The sequence below is a fragment of the Drosophila gunungcola genome, unplaced genomic scaffold (assembly GCF_025200985.1).
Source record: "Drosophila gunungcola strain Sukarami unplaced genomic scaffold, Dgunungcola_SK_2 000001F, whole genome shotgun sequence".
NCBI lineage: Eukaryota > Metazoa > Arthropoda > Insecta > Diptera > Drosophilidae > Drosophila > Drosophila gunungcola.
Window position 1 is genome coordinate 14,304,498 of NW_026453197.1, and position 19,955 is coordinate 14,324,452.

The following is a 19,955-nucleotide window of genomic DNA, read 5'->3' on the forward strand; positions in this document are numbered from 1 at the left end:
ATACTGTATCTTGGAGTTTGTGGATCCCAAGTGGAGCGACGACGCGGAGATCGGTTCGTGTTCGGCTTTTCAGCTCGGCTCTCTGTTCGTCGCTGGGGCGGAAGATCTCCACCCAGTTTTTGGATGCAGGTCTAGCGCTTTTGGAATTTTCATTGAGTAAAACGAGGCAGGATGCATCTCGCGGATCGCTCGGCTGGCGGCCCCTCATTTACCGTTCCAAACTCGTCTAGGCCAGCGATTCGAGATGTGTGTAAGTGTTGGTTTTTGTATCTGTGCGAGCACGTTCGCTGGATCGCTCTACATTAAGAAAGAAGTGTATTAGCTTCGATTTATTGCATCGTTGCCTCGGACTCGGCCTCTGCCGGCGTCGCTGCCTCGGCTGGCGTCGCTGCCGGCGTCGCAGTCAACGTCGCTGCCGACGTGTGGATTGTGAGTCTCGTGTGGTGGAATCATCACCTGGGGATCGGGGATCGGCGATTGTTGTATATTCATTCAGAGCACCCATACACTCGCAGAAGACGTCGTCTATTTTGCGTATTTTTTTTTTTCCTTCTGTTATGTTTCTGTGCTGCTCTTTTTTTTTAGCTTTTCGTTATTAGGAAATCGAAAACTGAAGCTGCGGCTGCGACTGGGTCTATCATCAGTCCGTGAGACGGTCTCAAAGCTATTGGTCGTGTTGTCGCTTTTGTCGGAAAAACAGCAGCACGTAACGCTGAGCAGAAGAGATCCACTAACGTAAGCGGTCGAGACGTAACGCCATGCGATCGGTGATAACGGTAAAACATTCAAAATGAAGCGTTACCGTTCAGTGAAGTGAAGAGGATCAAGCAAGGATAAATCCTGAAAAATATACAAAATATAAAATGTGTAAATTAAAAATAAAAATCAAATACCTAACTGTGTGAATTCTTCACTTTCATCCTAGACACGAAAACAACAACAAAAAAAGATAAAAAAAAAACAGGAAACTATCCTCCAAACTGCAATCTTCCTATAGACAATAAATCTCTTAAACTTTTCCGTAAATCTTCCATAAATATAAGAATTTATGCTTACACAAATCAAATCACAAATTACCTAGGAATTTTATGGACTACGCCCAGTAGATGATGTGATATTAAAACACTCACACTCCCAGGTGCACAGAGAGATGCATATCTATGGCCTATATATATACCCGAGATCGGTGCTAAATCAATGATAACTACCCGCTTAGGTCCAATTAATGCAAATTGTGACAGCGCGTAAATGCAAAGTGAGCCGAGCAGCACGGAAATCAACCACAAATGCCACTGAGACATGTGAACAGGCTGATGATTATGGGCAGACATTAAAAAGACAATCCATAATGAAATTATAAAATTGAAAAGATTATAGCCCGGGCCAAGCGATCGTCGAGAGGAAACTGAAACGACTGGGAAGTGCGGAGAGATTGGATCGAAACCCAAGCGGCTTGGCCGGGGATTGATGTCAACTCCGGGGAGAACTTCTTGCCAATTAAACCTAATTAAATAGAGAAATATAATAAAAAAGTAATTCTACACAACTTGTATCATAAATCAGACCACACTGGCTAGCGCGAGTGATTGTAAAAAGTGTAAAAATATCAGTTAAATATATATCTCAAAGTGGCAATTTCCCTCGTATATACGTACAACTAAAGCTCCTAAATACCATAAATCTACAAGTGTTAAATACAATAATTTATTAAAACCTTTCATTTTTCCTAACATTTCAATGCTAGGAAATTGTACAAAGCCTAATTCCTGCAACAAAAGCATAAACAACATTTATGTGTTTTTAAATAAAAACCCCAATAACTTTATAAAACTTTAGTCGTATAAATGAGCCTGTAAACGAACTGTTTAAATACTTTCCTTTAAAATTTGAAATCCATTTGGAAAACACAATCGCTGCTCAATTTCCCACGCGCCGTCGGATACTTTGGCTGGATATATGCAATATATCTTATATCTTGGCCCGATCACAGGATGACTTACGCTCTACAGCAACAGCAACAAAAACAGCCAGCTGAAGCAACAACTATAGCAACCAGAAGATCAAATTTGTATAGCAGCCAATGCCAGACGAGTTATCAACATCCGTAAGGCCGAGAGAGGAAAAAAAAACGCTGCAATAGCCAAACGGTGCTCAAATGGTGATTTCTTCCTGCCAGCGGCCAACGGATATCCGTGCGGATTTTATACCAACAACAACAGCAGCAGCAACCATAGCCACAACAACAAGTTGTGCAATTAGAGCAAAGCTGCTCAACAAACTAGAAGAGGCTGGCATATCGATGCTACCAAAGCGATCAGAAAAATCAAGCATGTAAGTAGGAAATTTATTTTATGAAATAAAGAAACAGAAACTAAGCAAATAGGACTTGCATCACTTTATGTTGCATAGAAAAAAAATAAAAAACTTGATAATGGAAAAACAAACTTATTTAGTTAAACTATTAGATATAATATATGGATCTGAAAAACGGGTTGTAAAACTGACAAAATAAATACAGTAACAATTCTCTAATGATTAATTATTTCCAGTAACGCATTAAACAAAACTAGACATATAAAGTTTATAATGTTAAAGTGTATATAAAAAAAACCATATTCTTAGACTTTAATCAACTCAACAAAAGCTAGTAGATAATGCTTCAAAGCATTTGTATAACAAAAATAACTAAGGCATCACCCACAGTTACCACCAATCATCTAAGCAAATGCGTTCTTAAACTCTAATGAACCAGTATAGCTTAATTTAATTGATTACAATAAGCACCATCACAGGATCAACAAATATTAGACTTAATGTCAACTGAGGAACATTTACCACCAACAAAATTGATAGATGAATTTTAGTTTTTATTTTTCTGTGCCTCGTTCCACAGAGCCACAGCGACACGTATCCGAAAGATTCAAGGCTTCCACCGCTCGAAACTGTATTTTTCTTGTATTGTAATTGATGAATGAATGAAATTGAAGTTCGAGTAATGACGCAGCGATTTCGTTGGCAGCATTAAGATTTAGCCAGGCCAAAAAGACGAGGCGAGCGAAATAGAGTTGTTCGCCACACAGACACACTTTTTAATTTGGCAATCAAAAGAAAAAATAAATTATATAATTTTTCCCTTTTGGCTACGCCTAAATTCACGCATTATTGGCCCACCACAGCCAAAAAAAAAAAAAATATGGAATGTATTTTCTATAAATTCGATTGTTTCTTTAGCCCAAGAAGAGTGTTTTTTTTTTCGAAAGTGATTAATAGGTTTGACATGTTACTTTTACGCTAATTGAGCGATCAAAATCGAGTCGAAATGGTGAAGGGCGAAAGGGTAGCAGCGGCGATAATGATAATCCCGGAACGGAATAAAACTGTCCAAAGGCGTTTATGCGTTAAATGCACGGAAATCGGCCGAATGTATCCGCCAGATGCAGATACTTTGAATCCATAGGCATTGAGGCGATTAGTAGCGCCTTTCGATTTTTGTTTTTTTTTTTTCCCCCCCGTTTTGGAGTGAATGTTTTGGGCGCGTCTCGTGCAGAGGAGGAGTAGCAAGGGGTGGGGGCAAATTAAGCAGGTTAATTTAATTTTAAATAGAAGTCGACGGTCGGTCGGTCGGTTGGAGTTGTTGGGAGTGCGGTGGCAGATGGGCGTAAAAGAAGCGGAAAACAACAGAAACAACAGATCATTAATTTAACGTTTGGAGGCTAGTGAGTGGCCAAAAAGCCGGACAGGTTGATATAGCCAGTCCCTGTTCCAGAGCCCCAGTAACGAAATCGCGGCAGCAAAGAGATCATTAGGCGAAGAACACGAAATAAAGCGAAGAAGTGACGAATCGAATGGACTGCAGACAGTTCAATGAAGTTCTCATAAGGCGAGGTCCAATTTAGATTGTGTGATGAGATCCATTCATCTATTTCCTATTTCCAATATCGCTGTTGCGGTATGAAGAGTTATTTAAAAGCCGTTTAGTTAAGGGGACTTATAAAAATGTAATTAGTTTTCAAAAAACAATTAGGCACTCTACAGGTTTCTTATATTACAAACAAATAGATTTATTTAATTATTATGTTTTATTTTTTATAAAAAATTTACCTATAGACCAAAAATAAACACCACACCGTATTATGCAATTTATGATTTTTAAGTAGTCCTAAAAGCAGTTAACAAAGTTTTCTGATTTGCCTTAACTACCAAACCAAATGTTATGCAAAGTGACCAATTTTTTAAAGTTGAAAGCTAAATAATTGTACTGTGAATTAAAGAACTTAAAATTTAAAGATAATTTTAGCCCAAATCATTAAATATGTAGTTAACATCATTTCCCTGTAAGCTTCATGGGAAACATCTTCAGTCGGATGTGCAAAATTATTATAGCCGAGAAAATGGCAACAACATTACCATATTATACCGAGCATTGTTAAAGACCGTGAAAAACTTTCAAATACATTCACACACAACGCGTTTTTATGAGGTGGCGAGAAGAAATGATGACATTTGATCGTTCGAAGGCAGCGAGAAATTTGTTTACGGCATTAAAATGCCAATTAAAGAGTGTTGGTCCGAAAGGAAGTAAATCGAGTGAAATGAAATGTTTCAGAGATAATCTGCGAAATGATGACCATGACGATGACGCTATATATGGAGAAGTTGGGTCTGGGACTACAAAGCCCCAACCGCCGGTTGCAATGGGAATTGGAATCAAGGAGGGGGGTTTAAGATTTGATGGGACGGAGTGGGTTGCCCACTGGCAAGAGCGTAATCCAAGGCAGTTAATTGCGCCTTAAACCGGAAGCGATGGCTTTGATTGCGTTACACATTTTGCTGCGGCCGGAATGTGCGCTGATTTTAGCTGCCCTCTCTTTCTGGCCACCTCAGGCCCTCTCCCTCCCTCTCACACTTCTCGTCTACTTGTATTTTTCAATTTAAACTCTATTTTCGTTGGCTTTTCGGAGACGACGATGACGGTAACTTCGATAACCGCAGAGCGGCGCAATCTGAAAAACAAATCACTTTAGGCGATACAAAGTCTTGGCTCGGAATACACTTAATCCACATTCAAATCGGGGGAAAAGTGGCGGGGACAATGAAAGTTTGTCGAGCCATTACCGCTGCCCGAAATACGCAAATCGATTAAATGAAAAGCAAAGAAAAATCGGGAAAAAAGGAGTAGTAGAGCTCGACTCACTCGAAAAAAAAATATTTCTGATAGTAAATTATTTAATAAAGTAATCTCCAACAATTTCAAATGCATACATGGTTTTATTGACATAGTTTACTATACAAATGGCCTTTATATCTAAATATAAAATTCAACTATTAAGACTTTGTGCATATAGCTTTAAATTACTTGCATTTCTTACAGTGCAGTGCCATATTGGCGACCAAATCCAAGACCATAGGCAACTCAATAACAGCGTTTTATATAGATGCCTCGCCCTGACTTATGTAAGGCGCAATTTGCAATGCAACAATTTGCAAATGCGGCCCAGGAGATGAGTTGTATTTTAATTGGAGCGACAGACAGCCAAAGCTTAAATGGATCGCCTTGGCAAAAATAAAAATAACAACAAATACAGACACAAACACAAACGGCGAATGCTAAATAGCTCCAGATATGCTATTAGTACTTATAATATATGCATAGGGGGGAGATAGTGAACTATCGAGTTTGCTCTGGTCTAAAGGCAGTTGTTGGGAACGGAGAAAGGTCGAGAAAATGATCGCATCGAACAAAGTTTAACAAAGTTTTATTAGCTTAATACATTTATATTTACAGAAACAGTAGATATTGTTTGAAAACAGAAAAGGATGAAGCGAACAATTTTTTAACTATTTAGATTAGCTTTTTTCTACCATAAACATTAAGTTGTTTATAACCTAATTCTTTTTAAAATTGCAAAATAAATTTTACCATAAAACCATTCTTAAATTCTCCACGCAACTTATCTCCTTAACTAAAACAGTCTTAAATTAATTCCTTCTAGCAAATAGTTTATTTTTCCTTTACTTAAATAAACTTTTATTGCACATACATTATTTCTTAATCACCTAATCACAACCATTCTTTAAGCGACTTCTATTATTACGCGTACCCCACCCTTTAATCGCACCAACAAAAGCCCAAGAGCCACCGATGAGATCAGATCATCAATTTAAATCACATTCTAAATGTGTTCGAGATCAATCACAATGCCCTGGCCACACCTTTCGATCGGGCCAAGCTGCCAATCATCTATCCTATCGAGCTGCCATCTCAATCTCATCGAGCTTCTGCAACTCGGCGGCTCTAGTTCTCTTTCTCTAGACACCATTTATATACATATATAAAATACTGGTATGGACGGGGCATTTTGTCGAGATCAAAACCTTAACGGCGCAGAAAATCTACTTAAACAACTTAATGATTACCCCACCCATTTGCAACAACAGCAACGCATATTTTGAAAGCAAAAGTAAAGTGTTTTGAAAGTAAACTACACTAATTTAAAGCTGTAAATTAACCAACTGAACAACATAGCGCTTCCAAAGATAACCTTGAATGCAATGAGAGCTTTAATTAATTGTGAGCGAGTGTGTGTCGGTAATAAAAAAAAAAGGTGTAAGGTAGAAGAAGTCGGGGTAATAGGCCACAGATTTCTAAGAGCCCCATTCTGAGGCTAAGAAATACGTAAGGAATGGAATTTTTATTATAGATACATCCCAATTAAATGGGGGCAATTTTCATGCCTTTCAGATTAGTGACAAGAAATTCCAGCCTAAGGGCAAAAGTGCATTATTTTCGGAGAAGCGTAACTTGTACTTGAAAATGAGTTGACCAAAAAACAGAGGGGGCTTCAGACAGAAATAATAACAATTTTGGAGACGTTGTTTGGTACTGCTGATGAGTAAACACAACCGGAGCGGCGCGTTGATTACAATAGGAAATAATCCCACAAATTGCTTTAATATGCACTGCAAATCAAATGAACCACCCCGCCACCGCCGAAAAAAATGGGAAAACAACAAAATAAAAAAATACAAAAAAAAACACAAAAATCCCAGACAAAAGTCACCAAGTTTTGTGTCTTTCTGCCTTCTTCCTCGGCTCTTTTCATGCTTTTCAGCTTCATTTTCAAAGCATTTAACCTTGGACCATAAAACTTGGCAGACAAAGGCAACAGCAACAACAACTGCACATAATATGTAATCACATCGCATTGAATCTTAAACTCCATACCCCCTCCCCGCCCATTGCATGTGTGTGAAAATTCGCATTTTTCAAGACGACAAAAAGAGCAGAGCGCAAAAAAAATTGCAGCAAAATTAAATACAAAAAAAAATGTATATCTCGGCCTCTGATAATTGTATCGCATTTAGCTTTTGGCATATTGTTTAGCACACGATGATATATGGGAACCCATTCCGCACAGACAGCAGGTGTACTATATGGCCAGCTCCTAACTTTTGGCTTCTCGACTTTGTGAATTTCGCCTTTGATGACGGCGACTTGCGCTCTAGATATTGGCATAGGAGTCATAGAAGATGTGGTTCCATTGTCAGGTCCTAAGTGGGCTAGTTTGTGGGCAATTTCGGAAGAATTCGCGTGGTTTGGCTTCGGGCCTTTTTTCTTTTTTGGAGTGTGGCACGGTCTGAATTGTGGGTTGACATGAAAGTGCCTCGTTTGCGGTTACCACAAGAAGGGAGTCTTAAGCGGATGATAAGTTGGTGGAATTACGGCCTGATTTGCTACCTCGCCCTTGACTACAAATTGGGCAAACTTTAAACGATTCGATGGTGGTTCGGGGAAGATATGTGGTTTCCGGTTTGGATTTGTGTAAAAAAAAGGCTTGGAATGTTACCAATCAGATGAAATATTAATTAGTAGTGCAAAATGGAAAAATACCTGACTTATGTTTTTAGATTTATTTTCTTTATTATTTACTTTTAAACATTTTAAACCGAATTTTATGTCACTTAAGCCATTTTTAATTGGAGTTGATTAGAAAACTTATGTAAAACAAAGCTTTCAATACCCTGAGTCCTCCGTATTTAATCACTTATCTTCCTTCCAATAACTCGTTACATTCTCGTATCCCCCTTTATTGAATAAAATTATACGCAAATGGGACTGTTCTGCCCTGAGGCGGACCAAATCACTTAATATCCAATCACGAACCTCTCAACCATTACAACTTAATGCGCCCTAATGTATGCAATTTTGGATGATAGCTAGCTCCTTTGCATTTTGCACTGCAACTTAACGCTCTACAATTAAAGATTTGCCGTTCGGACTTATTTTTCTTTTTGTGTTGACCGGAAGGAAATCCCATTTTGCTCACGAGCAGAAATGTCGAGGCTCAGGTCTTCGGGCAATTGACCAACACTGGAGCCGTCAATTGTGATTGCCAGCGAGCTAATAGCGGCGCACTTGAAGCTTCCAGTCATGGCAATTATTCCGCATTGTGCCGTGCACTGAGGAAAAAATAATCAAATCCAAAAGAAATCATCAATTATATATTCATACTTAAAAGTGTCGATTCATGTAAGAGACTGATCACATCAAATTCGTAGTGCAACCTTCATACCTCCAGGAAAAAGGATAACCTATTTTAGCCTATTTTAGCTTAGCCTATTTTAGCTTAGCTTAACGTAAATTTTAACGATTTTTAAAACTTTTTTCAAGATTGATTGGATTTTAAATATTTTATTGATAGATCGTATTTTTTCATGTGCATAAAGTGGGGTTGGGTGATGAGATGTATGGATGGATGGATGGTTAGTTGGATGGGTGGCGTGGCATGAAGGAGGGTGCAGCTGGGACACAAACAGCTTGTCAGCAAGTGTGCAGCGACTGAAAATCGAGGAGGAGTCAAGGCACTTGGCCGCATCCGCAGATGAAGCCTGGGTCCAGTCTCACCTCAGTCTCAGCCCCAGCTTCGTTGGCTGCATCGGCAATTGGAGCACTTTCACTTTAGGCCGTCAAAAGCCAAAGCCAGATCGGTATTTGCTCTTTGATTGGTACTGTTGTTAGAGGGGCTGCTGCTGTGGCTACTGATGATACACTTCCTTGGAGAGAGTGGAGTGGATGCTCGAATGCATATTAAGATAGTTTGATAATGATTACTGTTGCTGCTGAAGATTGTCTTTCAACTTGTTGAAAGCACAACTGAGGAAACTACAGATGACAAACAATTTGAAATAATGCTTAAAGTTAGTAAAATTTAAAACATTTTTCAAATTCAAATAATTGTGTGTACAAAGGGATAAATACTTATGAATTTTAAATCCTTTTATTATTTTTTAAGAATGTTGGATGACCAGAATATGGTTTTGGTTGAAAAACTATTTAAATGTCCCCTTAAGTTCGTTTCGAACACCGTTCATAGTGTATTCCATCTTCGTCCATCCTCGGCGGAATCCACCTTCATTCTCTTGGCCTGGCTACTGTTTTTGTTATTATTGTGCCTGCCACTGGTTGTCGTTGTTGTTGACTGTTGCCAGTTGTTGTTACTGTTGTTGTTGTTGGCTGTTGCTTGCTGTTTGTTGCCTAGTGTTTTGTATTTTGTGTTTGTTGTTTTGTGTCGGGGCGCACGTGTTTGAACGGTAGCATGTGTCAGGCAATGATAGGTTGGAGCTCCACTCGGATCGGATAGGATAGGATCGGATCGGATCGGGTCGGATCGGCGGCAATATAATTAGGCCTGCAGCGGATCGCTCCGACATGTGGACACTTTGGATGTGCGCAATATTTCATGCTTATGACCAAAAAAAAGGCGCTCGTTGCCTGCCATGTTACAGTTAGGTTTCCTTTTTTTTCTTGGTCTTACCTCCATTGTTCCAACGCCCGCTAGATCGGAGGCTCCTTTGAGTCCGGCAGATATACATATAAATGGCGAAATATATAGAGTTATAAAAAAAAAAAATAAGAGTCTTGGGGCAGCGCAGTGCAAACACACAAAAATGGCCAAGACAACTTTCTTCTTCCTCTCTCAGGTGCAAACTGGTTTACTTATGATGTGAATGTTGATATGGTTTCTTTTCATTTTTGCTTCTTTCATCGGCCCCTGGGCTGCTGCTTCTATTTCGATGGTTTTAATAGAGCTTATATGACAAACAAAAAAACAAAAAAAAAAAAACAGAATAAAAAGTAAGCAGAAAACTGGCCGAGGAGGAGTTGCAGTTTGGCTATCGCTTTCAACTAGAACAAGCTTAACTGGCTCTGGATGTGTCTGCAAATGCTGGCTTATAAATAATTGTATCATTTGCCCGGGTCCGAATGTGTGGTAATAAATCGAAATCGAACGGCTCACACCGATATACCCATACAGACACTCTTTCTGCCGACTGGATGAAGAAATAAAAATCTAATTAATTGCATCAAAAATGCTGAGCTGTTGAAAACGTTTAGGCAATCAAATGGAGCAGTTTATGTGCCCCCCGCTCTAATTTAATTTTATTTAGCCTGATTTGTGAACTGCTCCGCTCCGCTTCGATCGATGGAAGTCGTGAAATGTGTCATTATTTCGTGGCTGCTTTTTCAATTAAATATTTGAATATCTGCCTTGCCTGGATGAGTGTTTGTACTGTGTTTTTATTTGTCTTTTTTTCGGGGTCCGTTTGTCCGCTGGCCTGGTCATATGGGCACTTTCAAAAATTTCGCCATTCACTCTTTTGGCTCGGCCGGTGGCTCGGTGGTTGGAAGTTTGGCCATTTGGGTGGGTGGATGTCGCTGTGGTTGCCTGATATACAGATGCACATCTGGCCAAAAGGAGCATTGGTTCCATTTGCTCTTTTTGTTGACTTTCAATTAGTTAAGAAGGCTTCAGTTAAGGCTGAAAAATAAAAGACAAGCATAAAAAACTAGCTAACACATAAATTGTGTAAGGTAATTTATGGTATAGTGTAAATTTTATAACTCTATCGGTAAACTAGGCATGTTTGGGGACGCTTACATTTTGTAGTTTTCAATTTGAGAACTAATGATTTTGCCTTAAAATGTTTAAATCTGTTAAGGACTTAAACTTTAATATTTAAGTACTTTAAATTTGTATATTAAAGGTTAAATCATTTAGTTATTAAACTTTGGGAAAATGTAAAAGAAAAACTACAAACTACAAAAACTGTACGATGTTTGCTTAAAAATAATGTTTTTTATTATTTTAAATATATTTTTTTAATCAATTTCTAAAAACTTTTATTTATTTTTTGTTTCATTCACTAATAAAATATATAACTTATAATTATTGCATTTTAGGATAATAAACCGCCGTGTACAATAATATTTGTTTCAAATGTAGTAATTTTGAATAAATCCATATTGTACTAATACATATTCACATTTATCCCGGCCCTATGGATTATTGAAAATAGCCTTTATCAGAGCCATCGGATTGACGAAGCCTAAAGCCCTGGCAAATATTTAACCCAAGCAATTCGCTATAAATCAGTCCCGGCCTCCGATAATTACCGAGTGCGGCCAATGATTATCTCTGGGCTCTTAACTGGCACCTCCGAAATTCAATTGAGCTGTATTTCATGCATTCCAAACATTTGCCCAGCTCGCTGGCTATAAAAATAAAATCCGAAGTCTCGCAACACACGAATTTGTGGGCCCCGCAATGTCCGTTTGCCCGTCATTTACAAATGATCCGATGCGAAAAAAAAAAGACTCCGAACATACAGGGACATGAAATTGCCCAAGACTGGCTAAAGTTAGCTAAACTGATTTTTGCACCTCCGAATTAAAAAAAGGGGGACCAGAAGAAAATCTCAATTATTTAGGCTGAGCATTTAGCCAGAGTGGAGTTAACTGGTTGGTCGTCTGCATGTGTGCTAGTTATATAAATTTAAGTAAGTAAGAAATAAAACATCGCAAACTATAACAAACAACAGGATGCAGTCAGCCAGCGACGAGGCAGCCAACTGGTCTGTGTTTTAATTTTTTTCTCTTCATTTTCCCCTCGATTTTTTTAAGTTTTTTTTTTTGGTTTTTTAGTTTTTGGAGCATTGGGAAAGCACTTGCTGGCATACGTAGAAAAATTGTTTTCGATACACTTTTCGACATTCATTCATTCGGCGGACCAACGACCGACAGGCTGCTGCTGCTGCTGCTGCTCAAGTTGCCGATGACGATGCTGATGACGATGGCAATTGCAATTGCGGCAACTTTTAGCTAGTTTGCCAGTTTGTTGGTTTCGTTTGGCTTGGAAAATTGAAACAATTTCCGATGTCACTCTCACTTTTTATTTCACCTGACGACGAGTTGCAGCCAATCTAGACAACCAGATATGTAACGACGATGGACGACGACCACAACGCTCGCCAAGACGTGATTTGGAGATGTGTTTGCTCTCTGTTGCAACTGTCGCTGCTGCTGCTGATGCTGTTGCTGTGGCTATTGCTGCTGCTGCTGCTGCACTTGTTGTGTCCAGTGAGGGAAAAAGTGGTACAGATTGCACTAAAGTCCCAGCGCCAACTAAAGCATCATCATCATTATCGCCATCGTCATCATCTGCTGACTCCCCAAAAACGCATTCACGGCAACGACTGCAACATCTGCGGCTGCTGTTGCATGTTGCTGCTGCTGCTGCTGCAGAAGTTGCTCTCGTTGATGAGTTGCATAGTTTGCCACAGCAGCTCGGACATCTTGGGGGATTTCGTGTGAGGAGCACTGTTCCTGACAGGCCATCATTTATGCCTGGGTTAGAGAGCAGATTTAACTTGGATTTTTATGGGTTGCAGGTGGAAAAATACCCTCATTTGCACAGAAAGCTTGCTTTATTGCCTCTTTCTAAACTATGTTCTAGAATGTCTTTATTAAAATAATTTCCACAAGAAATATAAATATTTCAAGCATATTATCAAACTCATTTTTGTTGTTCGATCTTTTATCTTAGGATTATCATCGGTATATGCAAATGTGTTTATATGCAAACATTTTATCTTATCTTTTCTTTAAATACAATTTTTTCGCATTTCAACTTTTAAAAAGATAAAACTATAAAAGTGTATTGATGAAACTACAAGTATTCCGGTTTTAATGCCTTTCATAAAGATATCAAATACTTATAAAATCATAAGCTAATCGTAATTTTTGTTGATTTTATCGCTTATTTTAATTTTTTTGTTATTGCTCGACTTGGTAAAATATTTAATCAAGCAATAAATGCCTGCACTGATCTTGTGAATGATCTTGGGTATTAATCTCTTCTATCTGAAGCATTTCTCATTGACTTTATTGCCCGTGCGTGTCTGACTCTTCTCCTTTCTTTTCTGTTTGTTTGTTTGTCGTCGAATGTTTGTTGTGACGCTTTTGGTATCAGGTTGCTATTGCCTCGTTAGAGAGTGAGCCGCGATCCTGCCAGCGAATATTTGTTGTCGCCGCATTGCAAGTTGCAAGTTGCTGGCGTGCAGTTGTTGCTGCTGATGCTGCTGCTGCTGCTGCTTGGACTGATGTAACAAGGTTTAATTTTCCATTTCAGTGAGCGGCTCGCTTTGGAGATTTTTACTCTCGTTTTTCATTGTGTGTCGCCGGCTTTGGCTTGGTTTTCCTTTTAGCCAAGTCTTAGTCTTGGCTTTGGTTGTGGTTTAGCTGCGCTTGATTATGCTTTTGGCTTTTGCTATTGCCGCTGCTGAAGCGCGACTGCATCGAATGATTGTCATGATTATAACGATAATTATGCGGCCAGCATTTAATAATCATGATGCCGCCGCTGATGACGGGGGTTCGTCTGGAAATTGACAAAGTTAATTTCGGGCTACTCGTAGGATTCCCGCTCTATAACTATGCATCAGTTACAGAGCCCACACTTAGGAAAAAAGCAAAGTACATACAATTAACAATTAGTTTTTAAAATTTTCAAAATTTAATTCAAAATTTCATAAGGTATTTATAATTTGTTTGAATTATATAAAATGTAAAGGATTTATTCTTCAATTGACATTTGCTGCTTCTGCATTAGAAAGTGCTACAATACATTTAAAAATTTATAATGTTCAAAAAAGTCAAGTGCATTTATTATACCAAATTTTAACATATAAATAATAAAGCTATTTTGTTAAAATAGTAGTAGTATAGATGTGATATTTTGATCTTCCTATGTACCAATTCATTACAAAACAGGATACGTTGAAAGTTTGGAAAGCTGTAAAAACACAAATAAAAAATTGTTTTTTAATAAATGGGTACACTGCAATTGCAAATTATTTAATAAAATTGTAAGTATCAGGACTGTGGTTGTTGGGCTATTTCCTCAGTGTTGTTGCAGTTGCAGTTGCAATCCCGTACTAGCAACATTGTCAACAGCAACAACATCTCCACCGCTGGACATTTTTGCCAATCTGGAGCGCCGTTTTCCATCGTCGCCATCGTCGTCTGTCTGCCTGACTGCGTTTTTCGCGGTTTTACAACTTTGATTTCACTTTTCTTTACAACATGCGACGCCGCTTGCGGGATTTTATTCGTATTTTTCGTACTCGTACTCGTACTCGCATTTGTATCTGTGGCTGTGCATCTGCAGCCGTACCTGTATCTGAATCTGTATCCGTACCTTCACCGTCCGTTTCTTGAACTGTTTGCTTCATTGCTCTCGTTGTTGTCGTCCGTTGTCGCTTGGCCAAAACTTTGTTACTCTTTAATTGGTTTTTTTTTGTATTTGTATTTTCTTCTTGGCTTTCGCAGGCATCCGCTTAAAGGTGATCATCGCCGCGATGATCGCGTCGCTGATGATGATGCAGTGTCGACCAGCTAAAGAGTGGGCTATAATTGTCAACCGCTTAGGCACGTTTGCAACAAATTATAAAACACACCGCGATTTTTTGGGCAGTGGAGAGCGGTCTGGGGTCTTGGGGGCCGTCAAAATTTTGCTTTTGACAAGCAAAAGTCATCTGAAAGGTGTTGGCGCTTCAGGTGCAAAATGAGTTTAAATTGGCTCTGTCAGGTCTGAATTTTACTTCAATTAATTTTTACCATCTAAAATATCTCATAAATTTGTTAACCGATTTTTCATTATCATTAACACGTCCAAAATTATTTTTTATACTTTTTATGTTTTTTTTTTCATTTATGATTTACTTTATGTGTTATGGTTATTGCATTTTGCCAGCACTAATTAGCTCGATATCGCTGTCGTTGAACAATAATTATTTTGGCAGCTAAACAAATATAAAATTGAATTAATCTTGGTAAATATTTGGTAAATCATTAGATTAACAAAATAAAACGAGGCTTAGAAGCCTAAAGTTCTGTTATAAAAGCAATACAACATTAAAAAAAAAACAGTTTGCAAACCTTCAATGCTAATTTTATCTTCCAAAATTTTAAAACGATTCGCCCCTCAAGAACCACCCATTATAAAATACCTGATTGTTGCGTTTATAAATGCAGCAATCTTTCCACGCGTTCTCAAGCTCTAATTACAATTCTGTAACAATAATTTTCGACTCCATAACACCGCAGACAACAAATCAAAAGCAGCAAATGCGGCTAATTAACTTTTTGGCAACACGGCTAGCCAGCAACAACAACAAAAGGTAATTTGTTGTCGCCAGACGATCGCTAAATGCTGCAACAACAACAGCAGCAGCAGCAGCAACAACAAAGAGCAACAGCAACATCAGCAGCGACGACAGCAACAGCCCACGAAAATGTCTCATGAAAAATTCTGTTCTAGATAGGAGAACAGAGCTCCATAGATCAACGCGCCCACCTGAATGCAAGTTGTCTGTTAAAGTTGTTGCTGATGCTGCTGCTGCTGCAGTTGCTGTTGCAGTTGGCAAATATGCAACTTTTGTTGCTTTTGCTGTGGAGCCCGGTTCACATGATGAGTTGAGGAGTTGGGGTCTTTTCTTGGCGTGCCATCTGCCCAGAGTCGAGCTTAGATTGTTGCACAGCGGAAAAAGTATTCTAAACATAATTCATTTATATCACTTTGGTATTTTGATTATTTTACAATATCCTTAAAAAATGGTTTCAACCAAGAATATAGATTAAATTTGTAATGAAAAAAGTCAACGAATGAAAACTATGTAATGTACATACTATCATATTTTTTTTTTATCTTTGCCTTGAGCATTTTTAATTTTAGTAATAAATCTTAACTACTAGTAGATGCGTAAAATTATTATTTATTTCGACCAGTGTAACCCTCCATCCTCATTTAAGCCCACGCATTTTCCGTTGCCTTGCACGCACCTTTAAGCGACGTTGGGCGACCTCCACACGAGCTGCCACTGTACCCCACTTCCTACCCGCAATGCACCCCCCACCACCCCCTCGAAATGTGTGTTTAGATGTTTGTCTGCCCGTCTGTTTGTCTTACATAATCGTCACTCTAGATACCGTTAAGTTTTTTGTTAATTTTCATGACTTCTTTTGCTTGACGGCTTTCAAGTATCTTTCCACCCTAAAACAACAGACAATAGAACAATTGTTTAAACATTTCGGTGGTCTCCCCTTCCTTTTCGAGGCTTTTGGCATTGCAGGCAAAAGAATACAATAAAAATAAGAGAAGAAAATAACCAACAAATTTGTTTTAAAAATATGTTCTTTGGGTTGCCGAACAGTTGGCCGCGGTATTATTATTAGTTTGGTATGTGGATAGACCCATTATGACGTAGATGGAATTACCGCAGACATATAGAGCATATAGCCCGATCTGGCACAGCTGCGAAAAGTCGAACTCTGTGACGCACCCGAAAACTGGGTTTATTTGGCAAAGGTCTGGATTTGGTAATGGTAATGGATGTTTGTCTTAAGTGCTCAGTAAGTTACTTGGGAACTAGCAAAAAAAAAACATTTGAATGAATATATTTGCTTAAACGTAAAGACCCAAATGACATTTACAACGGTTTATCGTGGCTATCTAAGTTTTATTATATTTAAGATACCTTATTAAATCAAAATATTATATATAAAACAAAGTGATCAATAGAAGGTGGACAAAAACAAACCATACCCTAACTTTTAAATTTTCTTCAGTACTATTTTTTTTTAATTTTCAGTGTGCATAAATAACTCATATATTGCATTTTCTTGAAATGGAATTTAATCAAAATTTTCCTTAAACTGTTTAATAATGTCCTTAAGTCTGAAATTTAATTTAAAATTAAACGTTTCACTTAAACTACTTTCTCCCACGATAGTGTGCTAATCAATTTACCTTTGTTTATCCTTTCAGGTACATAACTCCTGTAAAACGAAGGCAACTTTAAATCAGAAGCATTTGGAGCGTCGTCAGCGGCAGCAGTAGCAGACGAAGTGGAAGAGAAAAGCGAAGCTTAAACTTAGAACCTACAACCGGCAGCCTGGGCAATCAATCGCACCGCCAATCAATCAATCAATCAATCATTCAGTAGGAAAAGCGCCGGAAAACGGAGGAAGGACCTGGTTACGGCCCGTGAGCGACTTACATATGAGAGTTATGAGAGAGAAAGACCACTCACCAAGAAAGATGCTTCCTAGCCCGAAACAGGGCTGCGTATACCCTGCCTTAGGATTAATACCCACATCGTATATATCACACGTACCTTATGATCTGGCCTCCGCGGCGGCGGCGGCAACCTCCTCGTCCTCATCGTCGTCCTCGCCGACGACGACAACGACCGCAACGACCACTGGCCGGCTGCAACATCAGTCGCAGCAGCAGCAACATCAGCAGCAACATCAGCAGCAAAATCAGCACTCCCACCAGCAACATCAGACGTTGAATCACCATGCCAAGGGCAAGAGAAGAAGCAGTTTCGATCAGCCGCTGGACCTGCGATTGGCCCACAAGAGGAAGACGGATTCGGCGGATCAGGGGCCGCTGGAGGATGAGAACAGCAACCTGATAATGTTTGCCAGCGAACTGGCGGTGGCCCAGCAGAAGGAGAAGGAGCTAAACAACAATCACATAGCTGCCTCGCTGGCCGATCTGGGTTTCGACATGAGCCGGAAAATGCTGAGGGCCCTGCGGGAGAGTGGCGGTGCAGGAGGAGGTGGACCCGCCACCGGACCGCCCCTGACACCACCGCAATGTGCGATTCCTGCCGTGCATCCCACACTCCTAGAAGCCATGACCAAGAACTTACCACTGCAGTATCGCAATGTGTTCGCCGGTGTGCTGCCCGGCAAGGTGACCAGTCCGGCGGCCTCGAGTAGTCCCACCGGACCGGACTTTCCCTTCCGGCATCCGCTGAAGAAGTGCGAACTGACGTGGCCGCCACCCACAGAGCAGCTGCAACTGGAGCTGCCCCATCCGAATCGCAAGTTGTCGCCGGTGCTGCCGCATCCCCAGCTGCAGGACTATCAGACGCGGCGGAAGAACAAGGCCAGGACAGCGGCCACGGGCGGCAATGCCACGCCCAATCTGCCGCAGCGCAACAAGGATCGCTACACCTGCAAGTTCTGCGGCAAAGTCTTCCCGAGATCGGCGAACCTGACGCGCCATCTGAGAACGCACACGGGCGAGCAGCCCTACAAGTGCAAGTACTGTGAACGTTCCTTCAGCATTTCCTCGAATTTGCAGCGCCATGTGCGCAATATCCACAACAAGGAGCGACCCTTCAAGTGCGAGATCTGTGAGCGCTGCTTTGGCCAGCAGACGAACCTGGACAGGCACCTCAAGAAGCACGAATCGGATGCCGTGTCTTTGAGTGCCTTGTCGGGGGTGAGCGAAAGGATGCACTGCATTCGCCGGTTCTGCGAGAATCCCACAGAAGAATCCTATTTCGAGGAGATACGCAGCTTCATGGGCAAGGTCACACAGCAGCAGCAGCAGCAGCAACAACAGCAACACGACCAGCAACAGCAGCAGCAGCAACAGCAGCAACAGCAACATCAGTCAACAGCAACATCGGTGGCCAGTTCGTGTTCCTCGTCGCGTGACACGCCCACATCCTCGCAGGAGGAGGCGGCGGAGAACACGGCAGCAACATCCACGGCTGAGACGGCAGCAACATCGTCCAGCAGAGATCAAGAGGAGGAGGATTCGCAGCCCATACTGGAGCTAAAGAAGACCCTCACCTCCAAGCTATTTCCCACAACAACAGCAGCAGCAACAGCAGCAACAACTACGCCGCCAGCAACATCTATCAAGGAAGAGGAACCCTAACTACACAACAGCAATTTCTACAACAAATTTCCTATAGCAGAGAGCGGCCAGAAGGAGGTTAAGAGGTCCCTAAAACTATGTCTAACATCTAGCTGCGGGGCAGATCCCTAAAACTATGTCTAAAATCTAGCTGTAAATATATATATATATATATATATGAATATGTATACATACCTAAACCCCTAATGTTTTACAACTATGTGTAAATCGAATTGTACAAATCGAGAATTGGCAGATCCATAATTATATATATATACGAACGTATGTGCATAACTATTATTAGATTCGTCTTAAGCATTGGTATCTTTTTGTACATATATAAACGTGACAAAAAATGTATGAAAAATAATAACAAACAAAACAAGGCGCCCACTGTTTAAATAAAAAGTTACAAGTTTTTGAAATTAACTAAAAAGTGGGTTTTAATTTGGTCGGATTTGGGACTTATATTAACTACCATTAAAACAAAGTGTATATCAAAAAACTAAATTTGAATTAAAAATCACGTGCACTTGGCACGCACTAAAACCGACGAAGATCTATGAAAAATTTCCGGAAAATACTTAAAATGGTTTCCATCTACCCTATTTTACTTATACTATAATTTATACTTATACTACTCTTACATTACATTAAGCATGGAATCCAACCAGTATAGAAAAGTTAAAAAGAAACTTAACTTTTGTTGGCTAACTAAAAATCTAAAAATAAGTTAGTTTGACTAGTGTCTGCAAAAGTAGAAAATATTATAAGTGAAGAAATTAAGGTTTAAAGTAGGAGAAATTATACACTCAATGTTTTCGATACAATTATCGATAACGACAGCTACGAACGCGCCAAATTCAAACCTAGGCGGATATCAAGCAAAAAATGATT

At 39.7% G+C, this 19,955-nt stretch overlaps 1 protein-coding gene across 1 annotated transcript; it reads left to right on the forward strand.

Moving 5' to 3' along the window:
• The first annotated feature begins 285 nt into the window (after positions 1-285).
• LOC128262194 (transcription factor hamlet) lies at positions 286-19,446 on the forward strand. The gene is made up of 2 exons (XM_052996303.1): positions 286-2,331; positions 17,166-19,446. Exon 2 carries the CDS (start codon positions 17,400-17,402, stop codon positions 19,077-19,079), a length of 1,680 nt encoding a protein of 559 aa, XP_052852263.1. The 5' UTR covers positions 286-2,331; positions 17,166-17,399; the 3' UTR covers positions 19,080-19,446.
• Positions 19,447-19,955: the final 509 nt, after the last annotated feature.

What these genes read in the sequence shown, in the direction of transcription:
- LOC128262194 (XM_052996303.1), top strand. Translation starts at nt 17,400, where the DNA reads ATGAGAGTTATGAGAGAGAAAGACCACTCACCAAGAAAGATGCTTCCT.